This window comes from Lissotriton helveticus, chromosome 12 (genome assembly GCF_964261635.1).
Source record: "Lissotriton helveticus chromosome 12, aLisHel1.1, whole genome shotgun sequence".
Lineage (NCBI taxonomy): Eukaryota > Metazoa > Chordata > Amphibia > Caudata > Salamandridae > Lissotriton > Lissotriton helveticus.
In genome coordinates, this window is record NC_136073.1 from 802,014,454 (window position 1) to 802,039,525 (window position 25,072).

The 25,072-nt window shown below is 46.0% G+C and overlaps 1 protein-coding gene across 1 annotated transcript in view; it reads right to left on the reverse strand.

The window, feature by feature from the left end:
- Window positions 1–25,072, reverse strand: part of ARNT (aryl hydrocarbon receptor nuclear translocator) — a 222,103-nt gene that overhangs the window by 23,461 nt on the left and 173,570 nt on the right. The window contains exon 20 of the mRNA XM_078670040.1: window positions 3,157–3,302. Within this exon, the coding sequence (XP_078526166.1) occupies window positions 3,157–3,302 (146 nt within the window). The remainder of the gene's footprint in view (window positions 1–3,156; window positions 3,303–25,072) is intronic.

Sequence of the window (25,072 nt, forward strand, 5' to 3'; positions counted from 1 at the left end):
ATTCCTGCGTCGCGGCTGGCGATATGGTGTTGTAAAAGGGATGTTTGCATCCAAGGCAGCGAGAGGGAAGTTCAGCTGGTGAGTAAATATGTGGGCAGTGTACAGCAGCTGTAGTTCCTATGTTGTGAATAGCTGCCGAGCTGTACGTCCTGCCCTGGGTTATGTGGGAACCAGGGATTGTGGCCCCTGGTCCCGTATGGTCGCGGACGGGCGCAGACGGGCTTGCCTTAGGCGCGCCTTAGGCGCGCAAACGGCGCTCCCGCTGCGCTCGTCCGCTGCGCTTGCGTGAGAAGCACATTTATGGAGGGAGGGGGTGGGTGTGGCCTGACGGGTGGGCGTGGCCTCGCGTTAGCAGCGATGGCGGCCGTGGGATGTTTCCCTTTTAGTAGCGCTAAGATCCGCTGTTTGTAGGGTGCCTGCTTGGCGGGAATAGCAGCAATAGCTCTGGGTAGGTGCAGTAAGTTAAAAAAAAATAGTGTTGAACACAATCACACAATTTTAAAAAACACGAGTGAAAACACCTCCGGCTTCCGCCTCAGAGGTCTGACAATTACCAAGTGACGCGCTATCAGTCAGCGCTTACGTAGTCTTGGGGGTGGGCGTGGCCTGACGGGTGGGCGTGGCCTCGCGTTAGCAGCGATGGCGGCCGTGGGATGTTTCCCTTTTAGCAGCGCTAAGATCCGCTGTTTGTAGGGTGCCTGCTTGGCGGGAATAGCAGCAATAGCTCTGGGTAGGTGCAGTAAGTTAAAAAAAAATAGTGTTGAACACAATCACACAATTTTAAAAAACACGAGTGAAAACACCTCCGGCTTCCGCCTCAGAGGTCTGACAATTACCAAGTAACGCGCTATCAGTCAGCGCTTACGTAGTCTTGGGGGTGGGCGTGGCCTGACGGGTGGGCGTGGCCTCGCGTTAGCAGCGATGGCGGCCGTGGGATGTTTCCCTTTTAGCAGCGCTAAAATCCGCTGTTTGTAGGGTGCCTGCTTGGCGGGAATAGCAGCAATAGCTCTGGGTAGGTGCAGTAAGTTAAAAAAAAATAGTGTTGAACACAATCACACAATTTTAAAAAACACGAGTGAAAACACCTCCGGCTTCCGCCTCAGAGGTCTGACAATTACCAAGTGACGCGCTATCAGTCAGCGCTTACGTAGTCTTGGGGGTGGGCGTGGCCTCGCGTTAGCAGCGATGGCGGCCGTGGGATGTTTCCCTTTTAGCAGCGCTAAGATCCGCTGTTTGTAGGGTGCCTGCTTGGCGGGAATAGCAGCAATAGCTCTGGGTAGGTGCAGTAAGTTAAAAAAAATAGTGTTGAACACAATCACACAATTTTAAAAAACATGAGTGAAAACACCTCCGGCTTCCGCCTCAGAGGTCTGACAATTACGGTATACACATATTTAACACATACAAGGGAACGTAAACTCAGAGCAGAATTATAAAGGCAATGTGTTGTTCATAACACATGGTCACTATGCATGAGACACAACGTTGTGCTCAGATTAACTTATTTGTTTGTTACTGAAATCTGATAACTCATTGGTCATAACACAGCTGGAAGTTCTGGGGGTTGTTCAATAGCAGGAGAGGTTAACTACTTTTATGTGGATTGGTTAAAGCACAGCTGGATGATCTGAGTGGCACTAGAAATTTTGATAATTTGGGGCTAACTACAACATTGCAATGATTTGTTGTAGAATGTAGTATGATATGGTGTGGATTACTGCACTCGGCTGAGATGGAGGCTATTGTAGTATTTGGATGCGATATTTATAGAGCGCAGCTATCACCCAACGGATATCTTGGCGCTATAGTACGTGAATCATCAGGTGTGGAATAACATGGAACGTCCTCAGGGATGTCAAGTTCTAGGGAACAACCATGTTTTGACCTTTATCCTAAACTGCTAAAGGTCATGGGGCTGTCTGATTTCCAAAGGACGTTTATTCCAGAGCTTTGTGGCGGCTGAGCTAAACGCCCTACCTCCTGCCTTGGCTCTTCGAATTTTAGGAGTTCTCACAAGGTAAGCCGTGGAGGAACTAAGGCACCTCGGCGGGTTATACCATGCAAAGGTCTTCTGTAAATGTTTGGGTCCAAAGCGTGAAGGACTTTGAATACCAAGCAGGGGGAATTAAACTGAATTCTCTGCATTATTGGTAGCCAATGAAGCTCAGCAAGGGCCGAGGAGCCTGACGAGCGGCGGGGTTTCATCAATGCCAGTTTGGCCGCCAAAGTTTGTACTTTTTGAAGCCGTTCAATCAGAAATTTTGGGGACTCCAATCATAGGGCGTTACAATAGTCCAACCTGCTGAGGATGATACTTCCAGCGACCAAGGCTCTGGCCGTATTAGGCAGCAGCGGGAGGATCTTCCTTAAAGCTCTGATCAGGGAAAAACAGTTCCCCACCAGCTTGTTTACATGTACTTCCAGATTTAAGTTGGCATCTAGCATAACTCCAAAATTACGTACTGATTTAGCCGGGACCAGAGTAGAGGTAGTTGAAGAAGGCCAGAAATTGTCTGGGAAAGGGGAGGGTACTTTCCCCAAAGCACAATGTAACACTTCATTCTTGTCAGAATTGAATTGAAGAGAATTGGCTCTTAGCCAAAGGGCAGTGTCCTGCATGCAGGCATGAAAAGTCGCAAGAGGTATGGAAGAGTTGGCGGATAATTGTAAGTTTGAATGAGGTGGGTGTACACTATTGCAGTTTGAACTGTTGAGGATTACTAGTCAATGGGACCGGTTGGCGATTAATGCATGGCCGAATGAGTTGGATGTGGTCACTGCTGTCAGGATGAGTTGGGAAATGAAGGGAATCCTGAACAGGGCAACAAGCTTGTGGGCTGGACAAACAGGTATCTGCACTCCGATAATTCAGATTAAACTGGATTTGTGCAAAGTAGAATAAACTGATGGTTAAAAGAGAGAACAAGTGGTGTGTCAGGTAACAATCAGCAAACTTGGAACTAGTTACAGGATTATGACCGAGTCAGCCAAAGTAGACCACTTGTGCTTTGTGTTTCACTGCTGTTCTCACCTGGTCACAGCCTAAACATACAGTAATGCTAAGTGTGGATGCCAGAGTGACTAAAGATGGACATTCTTCATCTATATTAATACAAAGAATCTCAGAAAAAGCAGTGACAAATAGCTAAAGCTTACCGGAAAGCCCTCTGGCTGGCTGGGTTGCTGCCCGTGGTGCTCTGTTGCGCTGCTTCCTTGCTGCTGTGACTGCCACGGAGGCCAAACTGGTAGTCCTTCTGATGCCTGGGTTTGGAACTGAGCTGTGCCTTGTGTCCTCTCAATTGCTGAGAGAGATCGGAAGTTGAACAAAGAAAAAGTAAACATTAACTTCATGTTCATTCACTTACTATCAAATCTAGCTGCAGCTCGTTCACAAATATTTTGCAACGTCCACATTCAAACCTAGAATAGAAAATATGCAACAAAATATTCTGTCACTGTAAGAAACTGCCTCTATATATACTGCACCAAAGTGAGGTAGTGTGTATAGAGTCCAAGAGTCCCCAGAGGTTTGGCAGAGGTTAAGGTTAGATAGAACCTTACTCTCTAAAGTGGTAGCTTGGTCGAGCAGTAAGGTAGTATCAGAGGAGTGTTAAGCATTTGATGTACCCACTCAGTCAGCAAATGAATACACACACTTAAGAAGTGAACTCCAGGCCAATTGTTTTTGTATAAGAAATATACTGTTTCATTTCTAGAACCAAGCAAGCCTGGTACAGGCAAGCATAAAAATACTTTTCAGATAAAAGATGCTGTTGCTGAATACCTTCAAAATACAGTAGGACTGTGTACCAATTCGAGTTTGCAGGGGTTGCAATGCAATGCACAAACTTAGTAAACCCAGTACATAGGAATCAATAGGCTTTGTAAGTAAAATGCAGTCAATTACTTTTTGGATTACTTTTTTTAACACAGTGCTGGATCCTAGATACAGCACTGGGACATTTCCTGACAACAGTTTGCCGGTCCAGAAAATGTACCAGGTGTCCATTTGTAGGTCGCGCCTGGGCAGCGCATGCGATGCGGCATGCTGTATTGGAATATGGAATAGAAGCACCTCCCACTATCCGCCCATATTTGTCATTGGCTTGTGCCATTGCCCTTTGTAAATGCTGGCTTCTGATTCATTAATAGGCGTGTTAGTCCCTCCTTAGTACCGTCTTGTCTTCATTTGTAACCTCCCATGAGGACTGGCCCTTTTACTATGGTTGTTACATAGTACGAGTTTCTCCTACTGCAGGCAAGACATGCTTTTCTGCAACATTCAGCGCGTGTTGCATGCTTTCACTTTTCGAACAGCCCGGGACAATGGCAGTAGCTTCTTTAAATAGGTCTCACATTTACAAGTTTGAGCTATTGGCATGGTAATAACAACGATAAAGACTATAGCAACAGGGAAAGAGACTTCCCCTGTGCAGTAGGGGCTGAGAGGATTTTTCACGTGGGAGTATGTCCTCCCGTGCTTTACCACTAAATCACAAAAAATACTCCATGACAATGTGAACGAGGTCCACGATCTAAACTAAGATGAGAGTGGGAAGCCACTAAGTGAAGACATGAATCTGTACCCACTAGGTAGTGGGGAAGGAAGGGATTTCTTTTGTTTTAGCTACCCTCACACACCCTAGTGGTGTCATGCTTCATCATCGGGTCACCCTGACACCTAGAAGTCAGGGTGGGCTCTACCATATTCCAGAAAGCTCTTAGTGAGATTTGGCCAGGGGGAGTATAAAGATTAAAAAACCTCAGACAGATCCTGGTGTCCCTTTATTAGTGGATCTGTCAGGGTTCTTAAAAAGTTAATAGAAAGGGTCAGTGGGAGTATTATGGTCCTATGACCCTAATGCCAACGGGTTTCAAACCAGTGTAGGCCAGAAAGGTCCCGGACTTTCTTCAGGTCACAGAAACGAGTCCTCCCTGGAAAAAGCAGTAGATGGGGGTCCCTATGCTGCTTTTATGTAGGGACAATAACTGCTCCTTAGAATCAAGTGAACAGATAATTTATCTGATATTACACTCTTATCCCCATCTGTAAAAACAAGAAAAAAAGACACAACCTAGCAATCATAGTGTATCATAATGTAAACAACATTTAGCTTCCCAAGAGTGTTGTGCTATCCAATGCACTTGTGTTGATGTGCAGTACACAACAGTCAACACACTTTTTTGGTATGTGAACAAAATACAATATAACATTACCACATCCAGCTAGGTGGTGAATATAGTGTGGTGGCGACATGACTCGCATTCAGTCGCTATCCACATACTTGTGCGTGCTCAGTCTCAGTGAAATATGCCTGTGTCACTCATATTAAACAGCAGAATGCTGCTACCAGTTGTCGTGGTTAACCATACACTCAAATCATCCATCCATAGTATTACCCCTTACCCCTCTTTGGGAGAGAAACTGCGTTACTGGGCGCTTCAGGAGGTCATGGGGTAGCCCTTTAGTCACACACTGCATGGTTAACAGTAGAGGAGTTGCCAAATTGGTAGAAAACAATTGCCCAATAGGAAGAGAAAAGAACATAAAAATGGCGAAATTATTGCCCAACAGAATTAGCAGCGACATGAGCAGCTTCTACAACACGTACCTATCCTTTTTTTACGAGCGCTGACCACGGCTCAGACCTGTATTAAATACGTCTCTCAGACTCCAGGGAGTTCTTGACATCTACACAAGCATTCACAGGACGTTTCTAATGGATCACACTCTTGGACAAGTCACCCCTGCTACTATACTAACTTGAACTGATTTAATGAAGGTTCTTGATGAATTGCTGTAAGACTACAATATAAGAAGTGGGTCCTTCATTCTGGATTAATTCTCTACATCCTAAGAGCCGCCTGGTGGTGTTACCAGTGCCCTGATGAAGCCCTGTTTAGGGAGAAATGTGTTGGCTGCACGTGTACTTGACTGAAGCCCTTAAAGAAGAATTTTGTACATCATCTGAAGACTCAAAAACATTTCTTTGGTCATTTGACTGTTTATATATGTTGCCTCTCTTTCTTTTGTGTAACTTTATTGCATGGTCTATGAGCAGCAGACCCTAGAGGTGGGCAATAGTTTACACCAAGAAAATTAACTTGTTGACATACATTGAAGTGACTACCTGGGCTATGCGGCTTTAATCATCCTTGGCTACTTTTTTTGAGAATTTAGAAGAAATTAATGTAATAACTTTAGTATGTTCTTCAAGTGAAACTTTTGAAGCTGGCTCCAAAGATGATTCAGGTGGTGCGGTCAACGACTAGCAGTTCAAAGTGCACAACGTTTTTCTGGTCCCAGGGCACATCTATAAACATCTCCATGAATTGATGATGTTCTGAACCCTAGTAACTGGCATCGTGTCTTTGACTTCTGAGGACCATAAAACAAGTTCCTTAGATACTTCATGAGTTAGGAGCTGTAATTTTCTCTGTTGCCCCGGTTCTTAAGGTTCAATAAAGCATGCCTGTAGGATAAACTGTGGGATATACTGTCTCAGGTAAATGAAAGGCATTTTTGTGCAGTCTGTAAGGCTTAATTACCTTTACTCAAGATTGCAGGGAAGAAATACTGTTAACCTCACAGCTATTGTCACTATTCTTGATTGTACCAGTAGGTTTCCGATAAGATCCGCACAAGATGGTCACTTTTGTTGAGGGATCAGAAATGTTAAAACTCTGAAAAGTGCTGACTCTGAATATGTCAATTTTAAGGCAGAATGATTAATAAATTGCGTGCTAACAAAAATGGTCTTCTATGAGGCTGAACGAGAAAGAATAAAAAACAAGGCAGACGCAGTAGGGTCAGAAACTGGCAAATTAAAAACCTGCATGGTTTCTGACCTACCAGCATTAATCTGTTTAGTTGGGGAGACTGGTCAAATTAGTTTTAGAGCTGGGAATGATTTAGATTGCATGGGATTATGTAATCTCTGTATAAAAATCAGTCTCTAATCTCTTTATAATTGGCTATGTGTTACATACCCAGTACCCAATTATAAATAAATGCCAGAACTCAACTGTAATAGCTTATTACAATTGAGTTCTGATTTCCCAAAGCCTGCTGTAAGAGCCAGCAGCCGAGGAGAAAGTCAGGTCAGGTCACAGAGTATAATTTAAGCAGCTGTTTGAAGAATAAAAAAGGAAATTGTCCCTTTATCCAGTATTTGGGTGTCTTTCATAGATTCACATTCCTGAATCATTCCCCGTCGTCGAGACGGGAGCCTCCGGTATATAAAAAAGTAATGTCCTAGAGACATACATAGAAAAGAATAGGCCTAAGGGTCTCACCTTAGTGGCCTATCCACGTCCTTTTGCAGGAAGGACCAAACAGAGCAGGCCCCAAGGGTCCCACCTTGGTGGCCTATCTGGGTCCTTTTGTAAAAAGGACCAAATAAAGAAAACAGCCAATCAGCTACTACCTCCTTCTAGAACCTTCCTGCCAGGAGCCCAAGTCTCTCAGATTTTCTACCGCACGTAGTGCTAGGGAGTCTCCACCTGAGTTCTCCTCAGGAATTTCTCTTTTTCTTCACAAGCGACTTTATTTGTCTTCTACAGTTATGTCTGATAGCCAGAAGAAAGGTCTTTTCCGGGCCTGTTCCTCCTGCAGCAAAAAACGACTTCATGTAGAGGATAAACATGAAACATGTTTATATTGCCTCTACCCTCACCATCAAGCAAAGGACTGCAAAATATGTAGGACCTTCTCGAACAAGACCCTCAAGGACCGAGAAGGGCGACTACTACTATGGCTTAACAGACTCAAGAACAAAACAGACGACTTGGTGTCGGAAGGTGAGAGTGTGTCTGGAGTCTCACAATTTTCCTTGAAGAGGCCAAGGGTTTCTTCCCCTAGCCCCACAGACACCCCTCCTATGAAGACTTCTAAAAAGTCCTCAGAGGGCAAGCCATCTGTGTCTGGCAAGGACCTTCCTGTCCCCAGGAAGCAGCCGCTGGCCCCGACGCCGACGACAGCGTCGATGGTTCATTCAGCACATGTCTCGACGACGACAGTGTCGACGACTACTGCATCGTCGGCTTCCTCCTCGACGACGAGGACGACGCCTTCATCGTCGGCGAGTAGACCTACGCCGTCGACCATCTCGGTCACTACATCGACGACGAGGCCATCGTCGTCGACGACGAGGCCATCGTCGAAGACGCCGACGACGACGACACCGTCGACGAAAACAACGCCGTCGACGAAGTCTACCTCGTCGACGAGGAACATCCCGTCGACGGTGGGAAAGCCGTCGACGACGGGTACACCGTCGACGGTGGGGAACTTGCCGTCGACGAAAATGACGTCGATGAAGACGTCGTCGTCACAACCACCATCGACGACGAGTAAATTGCCGTCGGCGAAAATACCTGCCACGGCGCTGTCAACTCCAGCGTCGACGTCTACAGGACCATGGAAGGAGTCTGCACTCTTATCACACGCCATGGATGCCTTTCCACCGCAAGTGAGCCATGTCACTGTAAAAATTACTAAAAGGCCTATCACGCCACTTCAGACGTCGCCCGGTAGGGTGCAACAGCTACCTCCGGCCTGTCTATTGCAAGGTCAGGAGTCGGGCGAAGACTCCTTTACGCAAGCCACTAGTCCATCAGACCTGGTACTTAAGTGCCAAACCACAGACGAGGAGCCGGAAGAGGAGGACGACCTTGTACAACAACCGGTCCAACCTCCAACCCAGACACACGTTACTCCTATGGTGTGTCTCCCCGCATCCATCGACTCAGACCTACAGTTCCTCATAAAGGATTAGAAGGAAAGGTTTCCGGAGAAACCCTCTGCGCCTGCGCTTCCAGCTGCACAGGCACCAGCTCCTTCATCTCGCCATAAGCCAGCTCCCCTGGTCCTTGAAAAGGTACAGGTGCCAATTCGAGACACTCCCTCATCTGACGAAGAGGAGAGGGAACAGGAGGAAGGTGAAGTCGGACGACGACCAGTCGGACCCGGATGCAGACCAGGACTATGTGGCACATTCTCCAGCCTCTCCAGATCCGCAGACCTCGGAATCTCCACCTGCAGACATCAGTGGATTCCACAACATCATCGAGCGGGCTGCCAAGAGGTTCCCTATGTCCATGGAAACTCAGGAAACTGAATGTTTCCTTTACGATTTCAAGGAGCCCACTAAGAAGTCAACAAGATCAATCCCAATCATTGACTTTATATGGAAGCAGGGCAAACAACTCATGCAAACTCCTGCTTCTATACAGGTGGTAGTGCCCAGGCTTGATAAAAAATACAAGGCCACCTCATCGGCGCCAGCTTGCCTAACAGGTCACCCCAAAGCAGATTCCGTAGTGACTCAAGCGGCGCAAAGGAACTCGCGAAATCCAGCCTCGCCCCTGTCGACGCCACCTGACAAGGAAGGCAGGAAACTGGATGCCGTTGGCAAACGCTTCACTACCACGTCAGCCATGACGGTGAAAGTGGCTAATTCAATTGCACTACTGGGCCGTTACAATCGCCAACTCTGGGCGGACATTGCGCCCTATCTTTCTAACCTGCCAGAAGATCTCAGAGAGGAAGCACATTCACTTCTCTTAGAAGGCCAGACCTCTGCTTCCGAGCTTATCGACTGTGCCATTGACGCCGCCATGACTGGTTTCCGGCAACTGGCAGGGGCTGCAGTCCTGAGACGACAGGGTTGGCTCAAGGCCACCACTTTCCGCCAGGAGGTACAAACCAGGATCTTAGATATGCCATACGATGGCCAGCACCTCTTTGGTGAACAGATCGACGCGGCCCTCACCACCATTAAAAAGGACACGGACACCGCCAAGGCTCTGGGTACTCTACAATTCCGGACCCAGTCCTTTCGTGGCAACAGGGGAAGAGGCCAACCTGCTTACAGAGGTTCCTACCAAAATCTGTCTTCCTACTCGTCTTCACAGAGCAAACCGCAATTTCAACAGCGGCAACCACAACAGGGACGCCAGTCTTCCTACGGCAAGTCCAATTACCAAGGAAAGGGCCAAAAACGACCTGCTGGCAACAGACAATGACTTGTCTCCCCGGCTAGCCCCTCCACCACTACATTCTTTACGACTTGGAGGAAAGCTAACACACTTTCTAAAAAATTGGCAAACTTTGACAACGGATCGGTGGGTCCTAAAACTCATTCAATTTGGACATTCCCTGGAATTCATCTCAATCCCCCCAACGACACCACCTTGCCAACGATCACACAGGCACCTACGATTCCTTCTTCAGGGAATAGCTTCCATGCTAAAGAAGGGAGCAATAGAGAGAGTTCCACGGGCCCACAAGGGAAAAGGCTTCTACTCTCACTTCTTTCTAATCCACAAAAAAGGAAAGAAGTGGCGGCCAATCCTGGACCTCAGGGCACTCAACGTGTTCCTAAAGAAACAATCGTTCTGTATGATGACTCTGCAAGAAATCCTTGGTCTTCTGGAGGAAGGGGACTACATGACGTCCTTAGACCTTCAGGACGCCTACTACCATATACCAATTCTCAAAGGGCACAGGAAGTTCCTCAGGTTTGCGGTGGCGGGACACCACTACCAATTTCGTGTCCTTCCATTCGGCCTCAAATCTGCCCCGAGGATATTTACCAAATGCCTATCACCCGTGGCAGCATTCCTTCGTCAACAAGGTCACCAGGTGTTTCCATACCTGGACGACTGGTTGGTAAAGGCACCAACAGCGGCCGCCGCAGCCTCATCCTGTAGCGCCTGTCTGGATATTTTCCACCGCCTGGGACTGACCCTCAACACCGAAAAGTCGACTCTGGAACCCACCAAGGTCATCACGTTCCTTGGAGCGACTCTGGACACGGAGCGTGTCAAAGCTTTCCCCTCTCAGGAGAGAAAGGTCAAACTCATCTCCTTGGCCAAGGCAGTGGCTTCGCGGAAGACTCTTCCGGTCCGCACGTTCAAGTCCCTTCTCGGCATGATGTCTTCGTGCATACTGCTCATTCCCCACTGCCGCTAAAAATGCGTCCTCTCCAAGAGCAACTGACAAAGCAATGGACACAAGCCACAGGTTCTTTCGAGGACCGCATACGAGTCACTCGACCCATTGTCAACCACTTGCAATGGTGGACATCACTCAACCATCTGTCAAGGGGTCTGCCGTTCCTGCTTCCAGCAGAACCACACGTAATAACTACGGACGCATCCCAGGAAGGTTGGGGAGTAGTCCTACAGGAACTCCAGATCAACGGCAAATGGACGACACAGGAAACCAAGCTCCATATCAATCTGTTGGAGTTAAGAGCGGTCTTCCTGGCTCTACAGGCGTTTCTACCACGCATTTGAAACTCCCCAGTGCTCGTCAAGACGGACAACACCACGACGATGCACTACCTGAACAAACAGGGGGGGACACGTTCGATCTCGTTATCTCGAGAATCGCAAAGAGTCTGGAACTGGCTTCTGGAACATGGAATAACATTGAAAGCGGAGTACGTCCCGGGCAAGGACAATGTCTTGGCGGACGCCCTGAGCAGGGAGAGATCTCCTTCCCACGAATGGGAACTGGACTCGGAGGTGCTGGACAGTATCTTCGAGGAGTGGGGCACCCCGACAATAGACCTCTTTGCCACCAGAGAGAACGCCAAATGCCCAAGCTTCGCAAGCATGCATCACCACTCAGGAACCCTCGGGAATGCATTTTCCATCGCATGGCGCAACGTATTTGCGTACGCCTTTCCGCCATTCCCACTGATACCCAGGGTTCTCAGGAAGATGAAATCAGAACCCTGCACTCTGATCCTAATTGCTCCATCCTGGCCGAGGCAGCACTGGTTCACGGAGCTTCATCGCCTCTCTGCCCGGCCCCCTCTTCGCCTGCAGCAGTTTCCGGACCTGATCACGATGTCCCAAGGGCAGGTCATCCACCCGAATCTGAGCTCTCTGAAGTTGTCAGCCTGGCTCCTGAATACTGCGAATTCAGCCACCTGAACATCCCGCAGGAGTGCAGAGATGTCCTTGCGAAAGCTAGAGCGGACAGCACTAACAAAACCTACTCACTAAAATGGAAGCGATTCTGTTCCTGGTGTGTGGATAATGGCTTGCACCCCTTCCACGCCACTCCACAGCAGCTGCTGCCATACTTATTGCATCTTGCGCAATCAGGCCTTGCACATGCATCATCAAAGTGCATCTAGCGGCGATTTCAAGGTTCACAAGAACGGCTACGGGGCCATCTCTGTGGGCGGACAGACTTATCAAACAATTCCTAAAAGGCCTATTCAGGTCCTTTCCACGACCACGACCAATTCCTCCATCGTGGCACCTCAATGTGGTTCTTCATCAACTAATGAAGCATCCCTTCGAACCCATCCATAAGGCGAAGATCAATTTCCTCTCCTGGAAAACGGCCCTCCTCCTGGCGCTCACCTCTGCCAGAAGGGTCAGTGAATTGCAGGCTCTATCCATCCAGGATCCCTTTCTACAATTCAGGGAGGACAGAGTCATCCTGCGGACTAACCCTCGGTTCATTCCAAAAGTCCCCTCGGACTTCCACCTTAACAAACCAGTGGTGCTTAGATCGTTCTTTCCAAATCCTGCCACTGCAGCCGAAAGAACTCTCCATTTTCTGGATCTGAAGAGATGTCTTAAATTCTACATCGATAAGACACAACACTTCCGGAAGTCATCCCAACTCTTTATTGCCTTTAGTAGACCACGGCTAGGCATGCCCCTGACAAAGCAGAGTATCTCAAGATGGATCTCTTCTGCGATCACCTTTTGTCACAACAGACTCACGAGTCAAAGCTCATTCGACAAGAGCCATGTCCACGTCTGCGGCGCTATTCGCTGGAGTGCCGATATTGGACATCTGCAGAGCGGCGACCTGGAAGTCCCCGCACACCTTCACCAGGCACTACTGCCTGGATACTGAGCTGATGAAGGATGCAGCAGTGGGCCGAGCAGTGCTTCGCCATCTATTCCAGTGAGGTGAGCCTTCCTACATCCCTCCATCCTTTACTGGTATGCATATTCTATTACTGTATTTATATGACAATGCATTTTGTGCTTTATAGTCACGTGATATGTATTATCTACGTACTCATACCTGATGTTTCATACAGAATGTGCATGATGTATTGCTCGCTACTCTGATTCAGGCATGTGAATCTATGAAAGACACCCAAATACTGGATAAGAAATGCGTTACTTACCTGTAACTGCAGTTATCCAGTATTAGTGTCTTTCATAGATTCACATGCACCCTCCCGCCTCCCCTGGCAGGGCTCACCTTTCTCTCTAATGAGTTTACGCCTAACTAGCTTTGTGCGTACGAAAATCTGAGAGACTTGGGCTCCTGGCAGGAAGGTTCTAGAAGGAGGTAGTAGCTGATTGGCTGTTTTCTTTATTTGGTCCTTTTTACAAAAGGACCCAGATAGGCCACCAAGGTGGGACCCTTGGGGCCTGCTCTGTTTGGTCCTTCCTGCAAAAGGACGTGGATAGGCCACTAAGGTGAGACCCTTAGGCCTATTCTTTTCTATGTATGTCTCTAGGACATTACTTTTTTATATACCGGAGGCTCCCGTCTCGACGACGGGGAATGATTCAGGCATGTGAATCTATGAAAGACACTAATACTGGATAACTGCAGTTACAGGTAAGTAACGCATTTCTTCTTCTGCCTTTTTTCTGGCTGTACATTGACAAGAAAAAATAAGATTTATGTTTATTTTTTGCACTCCTTGAGTAATTACAGAAAAGTTATGTTTCGTTGCGTTTCTACTGCACTTTTTTTTACAACAATTAACTTTAAAGTGATTGTAATATCTTTTTACAACAGATATCTTACAGATTTTTTTATATGTTTACTGTTGCACTAGAGATTCTATTTTTATTCCTATGTTTGTTTATTTCAGTGATTTGTGGGAAAGGTAATGGTGACCAGGTATTATAAAAAAATTATATATCCCTGCTGTATAATATAAGGATTTTGCAAGTCACCTCGGAGTTCCACAGACTTACAAAGGAACTGCCTTCAGCCTCGTTTGTACTATATGGTCATGGACCCCACGGAGGCTAGCAATATTCTTATATTATATGGCATAGGTAATTTATCCCATATATTTATCGTCCTTGGATTTAGAATAGTTTTAGTCTCAAATGAAACCTGAGTACAGAGTGGCTCTGCTGACTGATGGGATTTATCTGTGCAATGGCTGAGGCATTTGTATCTGAATGACTATAATCAGAAGGCAAAGATTCAGAGTTGGTCTGTAGGAAGCTGGTATACACTAGGTGGTTATACCGTGCGCAGAGTCCAGAAATTCCCCAGCGTGTACAGGGCTCAATATAAAAGTGCTCCTTTAGTGGTATTGTGGGCGAGCAGCCTTAGGCCTAACTTAGAGGAGTATAAGATATTTATTGCACAACATTGACCAATAAGGGACACACGACTCAAAAAGGAGATCCACATCAATTATATAAAAATAGGCTTCGTTTAAGTTTGATTTTAAGACCCTGATCTTCGCAATTAGGTAAGTATGTTTTGCAGGAAAAATACTCAAGAAAAGTCGACAGTTAAAGCAATTTTTAAAGAGTTCAATGTTATCCTATGGAGGAAAACAATAATGTAGTTATACAGGTAAGTATCATACTTACAGTTCTAGTCCTCGGGACCAAAAGTCAGCAAGGGGCAAGGGTCTGGTGAGTACCAAAACTGCACCACCAGCGGCACAGGTGCGGACGGCTGCAGATGTCAAAATCTGAGTTCGACCCAATGCTTTCCAATGGAGAGTTAGGATGCCTGGAGCAACACTGCTTGCAGGTAAGTAGATTGGTTTGAGGGGCCAAGTTTAGGGGATTAGAGCAAGCACAGGGGGGGCGCAATGCAGCGCAAAACATACACGACCAGCAACACAGGGACAGCCGGGTGTAAATACAGAGTCGAGCACCCAATGCGATTCAACTGAGTACTTGCTTCAGACAAACAGGCTGCAGACATTACACCAGAGGGTGCAGGAGGGAGACCAACAACAGCAGAGGTAAGTAGAGATGTAGAGGGTCGTAGGGGCACCGTCGGGTCAGCTCACCAAGGTCCAGGGGCCTCCGGTGCCAGGGTGCCTTCAGACGCCAGAGTCTTCTTACCAGAGCTGGTCGCAGTCAGGGGAGCCTCTAGTTTCAGGCAACATGCGTCGTCATGGAGTCCAGGAGGGGTTAGCCAGTGCAGGAATTGAGGTCAGGATCTCTGGGGAACCGGTTCTGGGTCCGTGGTCCACCTGGACAGTGGCCTGAGGCGTTGGGTGCAGAGTGGGCAGGACTGACTGATCCGGCAGGCAGCGGAGTCCTTTGTGTGGTTTTCTTTGTTGACAGAGCTGCTGTCCACTGGAGTTCTGGACTTTTCCAGAGGCAGACAGTCCTCACAGGGTTTATAGGATGTCGCTGACTGCTGGGCAGGCGTCGTTTTGTGCAGGATTTTCAAGGGCTGCAAACAGGCGGGTAGGCCTGGGAGTCTTCTTCAGCAAGGCGCATTTATCGTCATTTTTTTTCTTTAGTTGGCAGGAACTAGTTTCCAGGTCTGGGGGAGCCACCCAAATACTACATTTAGTGGCGTTTTAGGGGAGTAGCAGGTAGGGTCAATAGGCACCTTACCTGGGTGACTACACCCTCAATTATGCCACCATCCTGTGGGAGGGGGCATAGTCCTACCCCTGATTGGAGGGGTCTTCCCATCTTCAAGATGGCAGGGACTGAAAGATGTGCTTCACCTCGCTTCTCCCACTTAGAGGTGGAGTTGGCAGAGGTGGGCACACCTCCTTTTCTTCTTAGGTTTTTCCACCAGTTTTTCAGCCCAAAGTGGGGGTGTAAACCAGGGGGTGCCATCTGCTGTTAGCAGCAGAGGCTGGGGGACGCATTACGAAGGAAACAGGCCTTTGAAGTTTCCCTTTCGAGCACTGTGCCCATCCTGGGGGAGGACATGTGACACCTCCGCTCAGTATGTGCATTGTTTCTGCTCCCAGAGAGCAGAGGCTCTCGACCCAAAGGTCCAGAAACATGTCTGGTTGTGGCAGGCTGCCAGCAGCCAGTATGTGACCACACCATGGTTGGTAGGTTTTCAGGGGGGCACCTCGGAGTTGCCCTCAGAGTACATGGCATAATAAATCCCACACTGGCATCAGTGTGGATTTATTGAGAGTAATTTGGTATCAAACACTCCTGGGTTCAGGGTTGCCATCACTGTGCTGGGGAAGAAAAACCGTTACTTACCTGTAACTGTAGTTCTCCAGTATTGGAAGCTTGCATAGATTCACATACCTGAATCATTCCCCGTCGTCGAGACGGGAGTCTCCGGTACATAAAAAAGCAATGCTAAGTACTATAGCAAACTGAAAAGAGGCCTAGGCCCATTTTCCTTTTGCAACCCATAACCTTCGTTATGTAAAAGAGACCAAACTTGTCCCTGAACCAATCAGAGCCCCTCACCCTCTAGAACACTCCCGAGAGAACCTTTTGCCCCTCAGATTTTCGTGCACTTGTGCCATAAACACCTTTTGTGCTAAATCCGAGGTGAGCCACCCAGGGGAGGAGGGTGGGTTGTATGTGAATCTATGAAAGCTTCCAATACTGGAGAACTACAGTTACAGGTAAGTAACTTGTTTTCTTACTCCAGTATTGGAGCTTTCATAGATTCACATACCTGAATCAGAATAGCGAGCAGTAAATTATCGCACATTTTGTTTTGTTACCTACAACTCTAAAATAGGCAACATATGTCAGGCCACCATCGAAGTCACTGTCTATAAATACGCAAAGACCGAAGTTTATAAATTACGTATAATACAGCATACGACAATAAAAATTTGCTTATCTAACCACAAAGGAAGGAGGGATGGAAAAGAGAGCTCACCGTTACTGGAAAAGGTTCCTCAGTACTTCTTCCCACCACTGCCACATCCTATCTGCAGGTGCATCGAGGCAGTAATGTCTGGTGAAGGTATGAGTACTCTTCCAGGTAACAGTCCTGCAGATATCCTGGATAGGTACTCCTGCAAATAAAGCAGTGGAGGTGAACACTGCTCTTGTAGAATGTGCACGAACAGGTGCATTCCACGGCTTCCCCGCCGCCTGATGACAATTTTGTATTGTCTTTGAAATCTATGGAGAATATCTCCTTTTACAAGGAGGAAACCCCTTCCTTCGGGACACTATAAGGAACCAATAGTTGGGAAGACTTGCGGAAAGGCCTTGCTCTTCGCCCGTAGAATTCCAGGCACTGTTGAACATCTACTGAATGAAAAGCTTTTTCCACTGCTGTTGACAGTTGATGGTAAGACCACTTAAGAACCAGTGGTTTATTTAGATGGAAATCTGTTGGCACTTTTGGAATGAATTTGAGATTAGTCCCGAATACCACCCTGTCCTTCTTTGAACTGCAAAAAAACGGTTCTTGTATCGTGAGAGCCTCTGCTCTCCAACTCATCTGGCTGAAGTGAGAGCTCTAAGAAGAGCTAGTTTCCCAGGTAAGAATTTCTGGGTCGAAACAACCCCTTCATGAATTTCTTCATAATTCTTTCAGACCACAGTGATGAACTCAAGGAAGTGGTCTATATTGCGAAATTGCCGTCAGGTGTACTTTAATTGAAGCATGGGCCCAACCAGATTTTGCCAACATCAGAATATATGGAATAATTTGATGTGCCTCGGAGTTTAGAGGATGAACATTATGTTCTTGGCACCACAGACTGAATCTCTTCCATTTCATCCTAGAAGTTCGGTTTGTAGTATCCGCTCTGGCATGTGCTAGAATACCTCTGTATTTTGCCGCAATATCTAGGATGCGGAATTCGCAATATTCAGGAGCCAGGCCGCTAAGCGCAGCGATTTCGGGTCCGAATGAAGCACTTGTCTCCGGGACATTGTCAAGAGTGATATTGGTGGTAGACGAATTGGGCGATCCTCCGATGGCAGGAGCACCTCCATGAACCAGTGTTGTCTAGGCCACCACTGAGCTATTGGTATTACTTTGCAATGTTCCTTCTTTATCTTTGAAGGAGCATGAGGCCAGAGGGGGATCGAAGAAAAGGCCTAGGCAAAGACGCCTGACTATGCTATCAAAAACGCATTCCACCAGATCCCCCCCTGGTGATGCCAACTTGCGAAGTACATTAACACCAAGTGCAGCCGGGACCTCATGGTCCACACAATCGAAACGGCACAAAGATTATGCACCAAGGAGGCAGAAGAAATAGAGGAACTGACTAAGGCCTTAGAGACCAGCCAGGTGGTCACCGATGCTAAGTCGCTCTTAGAGAAAATTGAAAAAGAAATTCAATCTTTTAGGGACAACACTATTACGGACAAGAATAATAGATACGAACGCGACGTCAAGGCATTTAAAATTGAGCTGGTATATCCGTTTTTGCGAGAGGACTACTATTCACAGCAGGACTCCCGTCAGGCTTTGTCAACCTACCAAGGTAGATCGAGAAACAGATTCACCACGTTTTCAAGCACGTCTTCTTCGGACTCCTCAGGGTCTGATAACAGAAATCAAAAGAAAGGTGTGTCTTTTTTAGAGAAGGGCAAACAAACAAAACCCAGGTACAAGGTACCATGGGAAATGCGAACCAGGAGCAGCAACTACAAGTCATAGGAAGATCAACAACTGTAGTCAATTTATCCTCTAGAGTATTATCCATGGAAGAGGAAGCGGTACTTAATCTTGGGTTAAAATTAGTACCCAGTAAAAACACTGATTATACCAAGCTCAAAATGGAGGCAATAGAGTTTTGCCGCAAGGTCAAACTGAAGGCGTTTTTTGCCAATACCCCATTTATTGAAAGCACAGAAACAACTGGTCTTGGGAACAAATCCAAGTTCATTCCTTACACTAATATTCCAAAACAAGTGCAAGCTTTTGAACAAGCACTGCTGTCTTCCATTACCAAGATGGAGAAAGCTAAGACCTTTACTCAACAGAATATGAATAAACATCAGAGAGAGGTAATTGGTTCGCTAAAGAATGACCCTTCTATTGTCATTAAACAAACCGACAAGGGCGGGGCTATAGTCATCTGGCCTCGCTCTATGTACTTGGCAGAGGGGGAGAAGCAAGTGAAAAACACCACCTGGTATCGTGCATTAACGGAGGACCCTACTAGAGACATTCAGGGCCAAATTTCCAAAGTTTTGGACTTTGGCAAAGAGAGTGGTTTATTGGGCAATAAAGAATACGATTATCTTTCTAAGAAATGCCCAAGGACCCCTGTCCTTTATCTTCTTCCGAAGATCCATAAGAGCATGCAAGAACCCCCCGGACGCCCCATCGTTTCCGGGTGTGATTCCTGTTTAGAGCCGATTGCGCAATATGTAGATTTTTTCTTGAAACCGTTTCTGGGCCAAGTCAAATCATATTTGCGTGATACGACTGATTTTTTGCTCAAAGTGGAAGGTACCAGCTCGATCCCAGATCGCAAATCATGGTGACAATGGACGTTACGTCCTTATACACCCAAATTCCCCAAGAGGAAGCCCTAGAAGTCATGCAATTATATCTGGACCAAACAGAAAGACCACATCGAGTCCCTACTGGTTTCATTTTGGAACTTGCGGCAATAGCATTGAAGAGAAACTATTTTACCTTCAATGGCCAATATTACATGCAAGTGAAGGGCACCGCCATGGGATGTCCTTACGCCCCAGAAATGGCGGTGCTCTTCATGGCGCAGTACGAGGAGAAGTTCGTTGATACCAATAACCCTTTCAGGCAACAAATTATACAGTGGTACCGGTACATTGACGACGTCTGGCTCCTGTGGCAGGGGAGCCAGACCGAGTTAATGTCTTTTCACGGATGGCTTAACACAAGGCACAGAGACAAAGTTTTCAATAGAAAATAGTGCCAGTCGCATGACATTTTTGGATATTGAGTAAAGATGTGAGGACGGACGGTTGATAACATCATTACATAAGAAAGACACTGATAGGAATACTATCTTGCACCATAGGAGCTCACATCCGCGTAGCTTAAAAGCTAATCTGCCCTATGGACAGTTACTCAGAATCAGGCGCAATTGCTCAGAGGTGCAGGAGTATGAGCGACATGCACAAGCTTTTTGCTCCGATATGCAAGAAAGAGGCTACCCTAGGAAGCTCCTTAAGCATTCGCTCAAACGTGCCAAGTACACGCCTAGGGAATGTCTTTTGCAACCCAAACAACGCACACTGTTGAACAAACTCGTGTGCGTTACAACTTTCTGGCCGGACACACACAAACTACGACAAGCGGTTTTAAAGAACTGGCATTTATTGGAGGGGTTGAATTGCCCGTTTCCCAAACCTATTTTTGCCTATAGAAAAAAAATCGCAGTATTGGTGAAGAACTCATTAGGGCGGACATCGCTATTCCAAAGCCTAAAAGCGATCTACTTGCGCAATGGAACCTTAAGCCGATTGAAGGCCACCATAAGTGTGGAAATTGCGTCGCCTGTTCCAGTACAATTGAAGGTGACGAGTTTGTTCACCGAGGCATAAAGTGGAGACACAAGGATTTCTCCAATTGCAGAACTAAGAATGTTGTCTACATGGTATTATGTCCGTGCCAGTCCCTTTATATAGGAAAAACCAGTCAACAAGTGAATCAAAGAATCAGCCAGCACCGATCCCGGATTAAGAAGCAGGTAATGTCTGCTCCAATGGTAGAACATTTCTGCGAAAAGGGCCACAACGAACAACAACTCCAATGGTCTGTACTGTACACCATGAATCCCAAGTCTAAATGCCATGACGTTGAGCGAGTTCTATTACAGAAAGAAGCATATCTTATTCTAAAGTTTAACAGCGCACATACTGGCCTCAATAGCCTGTCTGAGATAGCGCATATATAACACTTGTCTGGTAAAATTCACCAGAGCTGACCTACATCGGTTTGACATCCCTGGTTTGACCTGTGGTCCTTTCGATCTATTTCGATCATTTTAAAAATTGTGGTCCATGGCCATGAGATGTGTTGAGAATAACATCGTATGATGCTCAAGTTGCAATATACTTCAAATCTTGAGAAGTACCTTTAGCATGGGGTACAGTACCAATGCGCTTCATAATTTATCAGCGCATACACCAAATATGTCATTAGTTTGATCGCATTAGCACAATAAAATGGATAGGCAAACATGTCGCGTATATATGTGTCTCCATGGCGCCTAGAATATGCGATTTGATTAAATGAGACTACAAGTCCCATAATGCAATTTTGCACCAGGAAGTGTAAAACAAGTCCCAGAATGCAATTTTGCACCAGGAAGTATAAAACAAACAGAAAAGTGCGGCGGCCATCTTTATTGAAAGAAAGCAGACTCGAGCACGGGCGTGCTGTGGCAGAGGAGCAGGTATTTACAAACACCGCCTTATCGTGGTCTGAGTATTCATTCAATATTTTTGAGAGATTTTTTTTGAAATCGGCGTTTTGTTCTATTACAGGACGGTGACTGCTGTTTCTCCCTTTAAATCTTTAAGAACAAGATACTTCAGTAAGGTAGGCTAATTCTTCTGTGAGTTATATCCACTCACTTAGAATGTTTTGAAAAAACCACATGATTGAAACCTATGCCATTACTGTTGTAGAATTACACCTTGATGGTGACGTTGTACAAGCAAAATTCGCCGTGCTACGGCAGTTCATAAAAAATAAGGTACGCTTCTCCCCTTTTTTTACATCTTTGACTGGAGCTTGATAATTAAAAGACACGAGTGGGTTAAATTGAAAACCAATTTCCCATCTTTTTTAGACATCTCTGTCTGGCCACCACAATAACTAGCGAGTTGGACCACAAGAAGATTAACCATCACGCCCCTCTTTAAAACAATTTTGGTATGTAGCTATCCTTTATTATCACTCCTTGCCCACGATTGGAGAAAGGAACTCACTATGAATTTGCCTGTTAAAGTAAAACAATGTCTTTGCATCTTTTCAGATACAAAGAATAAACAGCCCTGATGATAGACCAGTGACTTTGTGCCTGGTTCTTGAAATGCGTCGGCAGTCTTTCTTGGGTGGAATAAATGGTCAACTTCACGACACTAGGACCGGCTGGTCCAGTATTTAAGCGTTTACAAGCTATTAAGTTGCTTATACCCCCTTGGAAATCATTTTTCTTCATGTTTTTTATTGTAATATTTGTTGGTTGGGATTTAACTATTATAATTTTTTGTAATGTTTGGTGCAGAAACGTTTTTTAGTGTGTAAATAATGTTTGTTTTTTGATGTATGTTCAAAGTGTATTTAGTCTTGTAAATATTCCAATACGTAGTCCTTTATTCTGTTATGATTTTTTGAAAATTTGAAAAAAAGCATAAAATGATAGACACTGAGTAATGCTGTCTAAGGGTGGTTACAATAAACTGGTTTCTTACCCTCTTGAATATTGAATGAGTAATTGTGGTGTGGGCACTGTGTTTTTACAATTTAAATATAAGGTCTAGCCCCCACTACGTGTTTATGGACCTATCCCCTTTTGGTTCTCAACTTGCGAAGTACCGGCATTCTGTGTTCCGAGCTGTCACAAACAGATCCACTGCTGGAACTCCCCACTTGAGGAAGATGATCTGCAGTATGTCCCTGAGAGTGCCCACTATGACGTTCCTATTTCCTGGAAGGTGTTCCTCCTTTAGAGATACTCCATGTTGGACAGCCCACTTATTTATTTATTTTATTTATTTTGAAAGTTTTACATAGCGCGAACAAGATCTTTGCAGATATCAGAGCGCTTTACAAGGACACGGGGATAATAATACAAAGTAATAAGGAGTAATACAAAGTAATATTAAGTAATAATTGAGGTAGTTAGGTACAAGGTGCTCAGTTACATAGGTAGGTCAAAAGACATGAGGTAGGTCACAGGTGAGGTAGTGTCGGTACACGGTGCATAGACAAACAGTTGCGTCAATAGTATAAAGTACAGAAATAAGGAGCATATGCTTGCTTAAGCGTGTTTAAAAAATTTTGGAACTTAAAGGTGGGCATAGTTGAGGTGGGTGAGTGCAGGATGTATAGTCCCACAGGTGCGACAGTAGTAGAGAAGTAGGGGTCGTTGAGGTGGTGTGGGTAAAGTGTGCAAAGTCAAATAGGTGCGTCAGCAATATAAATATACATAGTCACACAGGTGCGTCAACAATATAACAATATACAAAGAGTAAGCGTATACCATCAAGTAAGTCGATAATACAAGTAATACAATAGACCAGGGGGGTCTGGCAGGTCTTACAGAGCAGATTCATGAGTAATACTGAGTAATACTGAATAGTAGATCATGTGTATTTAGCCATGAGGATCGCTTTAACTTCTTTCTTAAAAAGTGCGTTGGAGGAGATGAGCCTTGTTTCAGGAGGGAGTGAGTTCCAGATCCTGGGTGCCATTCCTGAAAAGGAGCGTTTATATGTTTTTTCCTTCCGAAATCTTCGAGGTTTCAGCAAAAGATTGTTTGTGCTTCTAGTAGTTCTAGAGCCACCCGAAATTGTCAGTTTTTGAGTGAGGTAGGCGGGTGAGTTCATGTGAACAGCCTTGTGTGTCATGCATGCAATCTTCAGATGTATTCTGGCTTCAAAAGGTAGCCAGTTCAGTGATTTAAAGTCCGGGGAAATATGCGAGTGTTTTTTTGAGCCGGTGATGAGTCTCGCTGCGGCGTTAAGGGACGCTCTTAGGGGTGCCGTTGTAGTTAGGGGGAGCCCGCAGAGGGCGGTGCTACCGTATTCTATGTGCGGGATGACTATAGATTGAACTGCAGTTTGGAAGTCTTTGGCAGGAAGGAAGGGTTTAAGTTTTCTCAGGGTATTGATTTGGAAGTTCGCTCCTTTGGTTGCCTTGCTGATGTGCTGCTGCATGTTGAGATTGGCGTCAAGTGTTATGCCTAAAGATTTTGCTGAGTCTACGAAGATGGGTTGTACATTTAGAGCCGTTAAGTGCTTAAGCCATGTTTGAGCCGTGGAGATTTTAGCGGGAGGTGAGATCAGGAGGAACTCGGTCTTCAGCGCATTGAGTTTGAGGTGATTCTCAGCAAGCCAGGATTGGGTGTTTCTGATCGTGGTGTTCAGAAGCATGATGTCCTTGGGAGATTGTATTTTGAGATAAAGTTTGGTGTCATTGGCATACATGTGAAAGTGAACATGAGATGTCTGTAGCAAAGTAGTGAGAGGTTCCATAACTAGGTTGAACAGTGTTGGGGAGAGGGAGGATCCTTGAGGGACGCCTAGCGATAAAGGTACCGGAGAGGACAGCAGGTTGTTGCTTTTCATTCTTTGTGTCCGGTTGTGTAGAAATGAGGTGAACCACTTGAGAACAGTCCCAGATATGCCCATTCTTGTGTTTAACAGTTCGAGTAAGTTCTCATGTTTAACTGTATCGAATGCTGAGGAGAGATCCAGAAGGATGAGGAGGCAGGTATCGTTTTGGTCTAGTATTTGGAGGGCGTCGTCCACTATGTGAGTCATGGCAGTTTCGGTACCGTGCCCTGCTCGGAAGCCTGACTGATGTGCGTTGAGGAGATCAAACTTATCTATGTGTTTAGTCAGTTGTAGCTGTACGCATTTTTCCAGCAGTTTAGCGAGAGTGGGGATATTTGTAATAGGGCGGTAATTGTTTAGATCAGAGGGGTCTGCTGTTGGTTTTTTTAGTAGCGGTGTGACTTGCCCGACTTTGAGGGCGTTGGGGATGGATCCTTGTTGAAGAGAGCTATTGATAATCTTAGTCCAGAGTGGGAGAAGCCAAGGGGAAAAGTCTTTTACAGCATTAGCAGGAAGGGGATCAGAGAGGTGATTGGATGGTTTCAAGGTGCTGAGCAATCTGCCAATTTCTTCTTCGGAGTAGGTGCCAAAGGATGACCAAGTAGCATTGTTCTTTGGTTCAGGCACTGCTGTGTGTCGGGGGTTGGAGTACAGGATAGAGTCATTGAGGAGATCGCTTCTTATTCTCTCAGTTTTTTGGATAAAGAAGGCAGAGAAGTCTTCACAGGAAGGTGTAACGCCCATGGAGCTGAGTGTCTGGGGTTGCTCTTTGGATTGTGTTCTGACTAACTCAAACAATTTTCTTGGGCGGTTTTTAGCTTGGGCGAGCTGGAGGCTGAAGAAA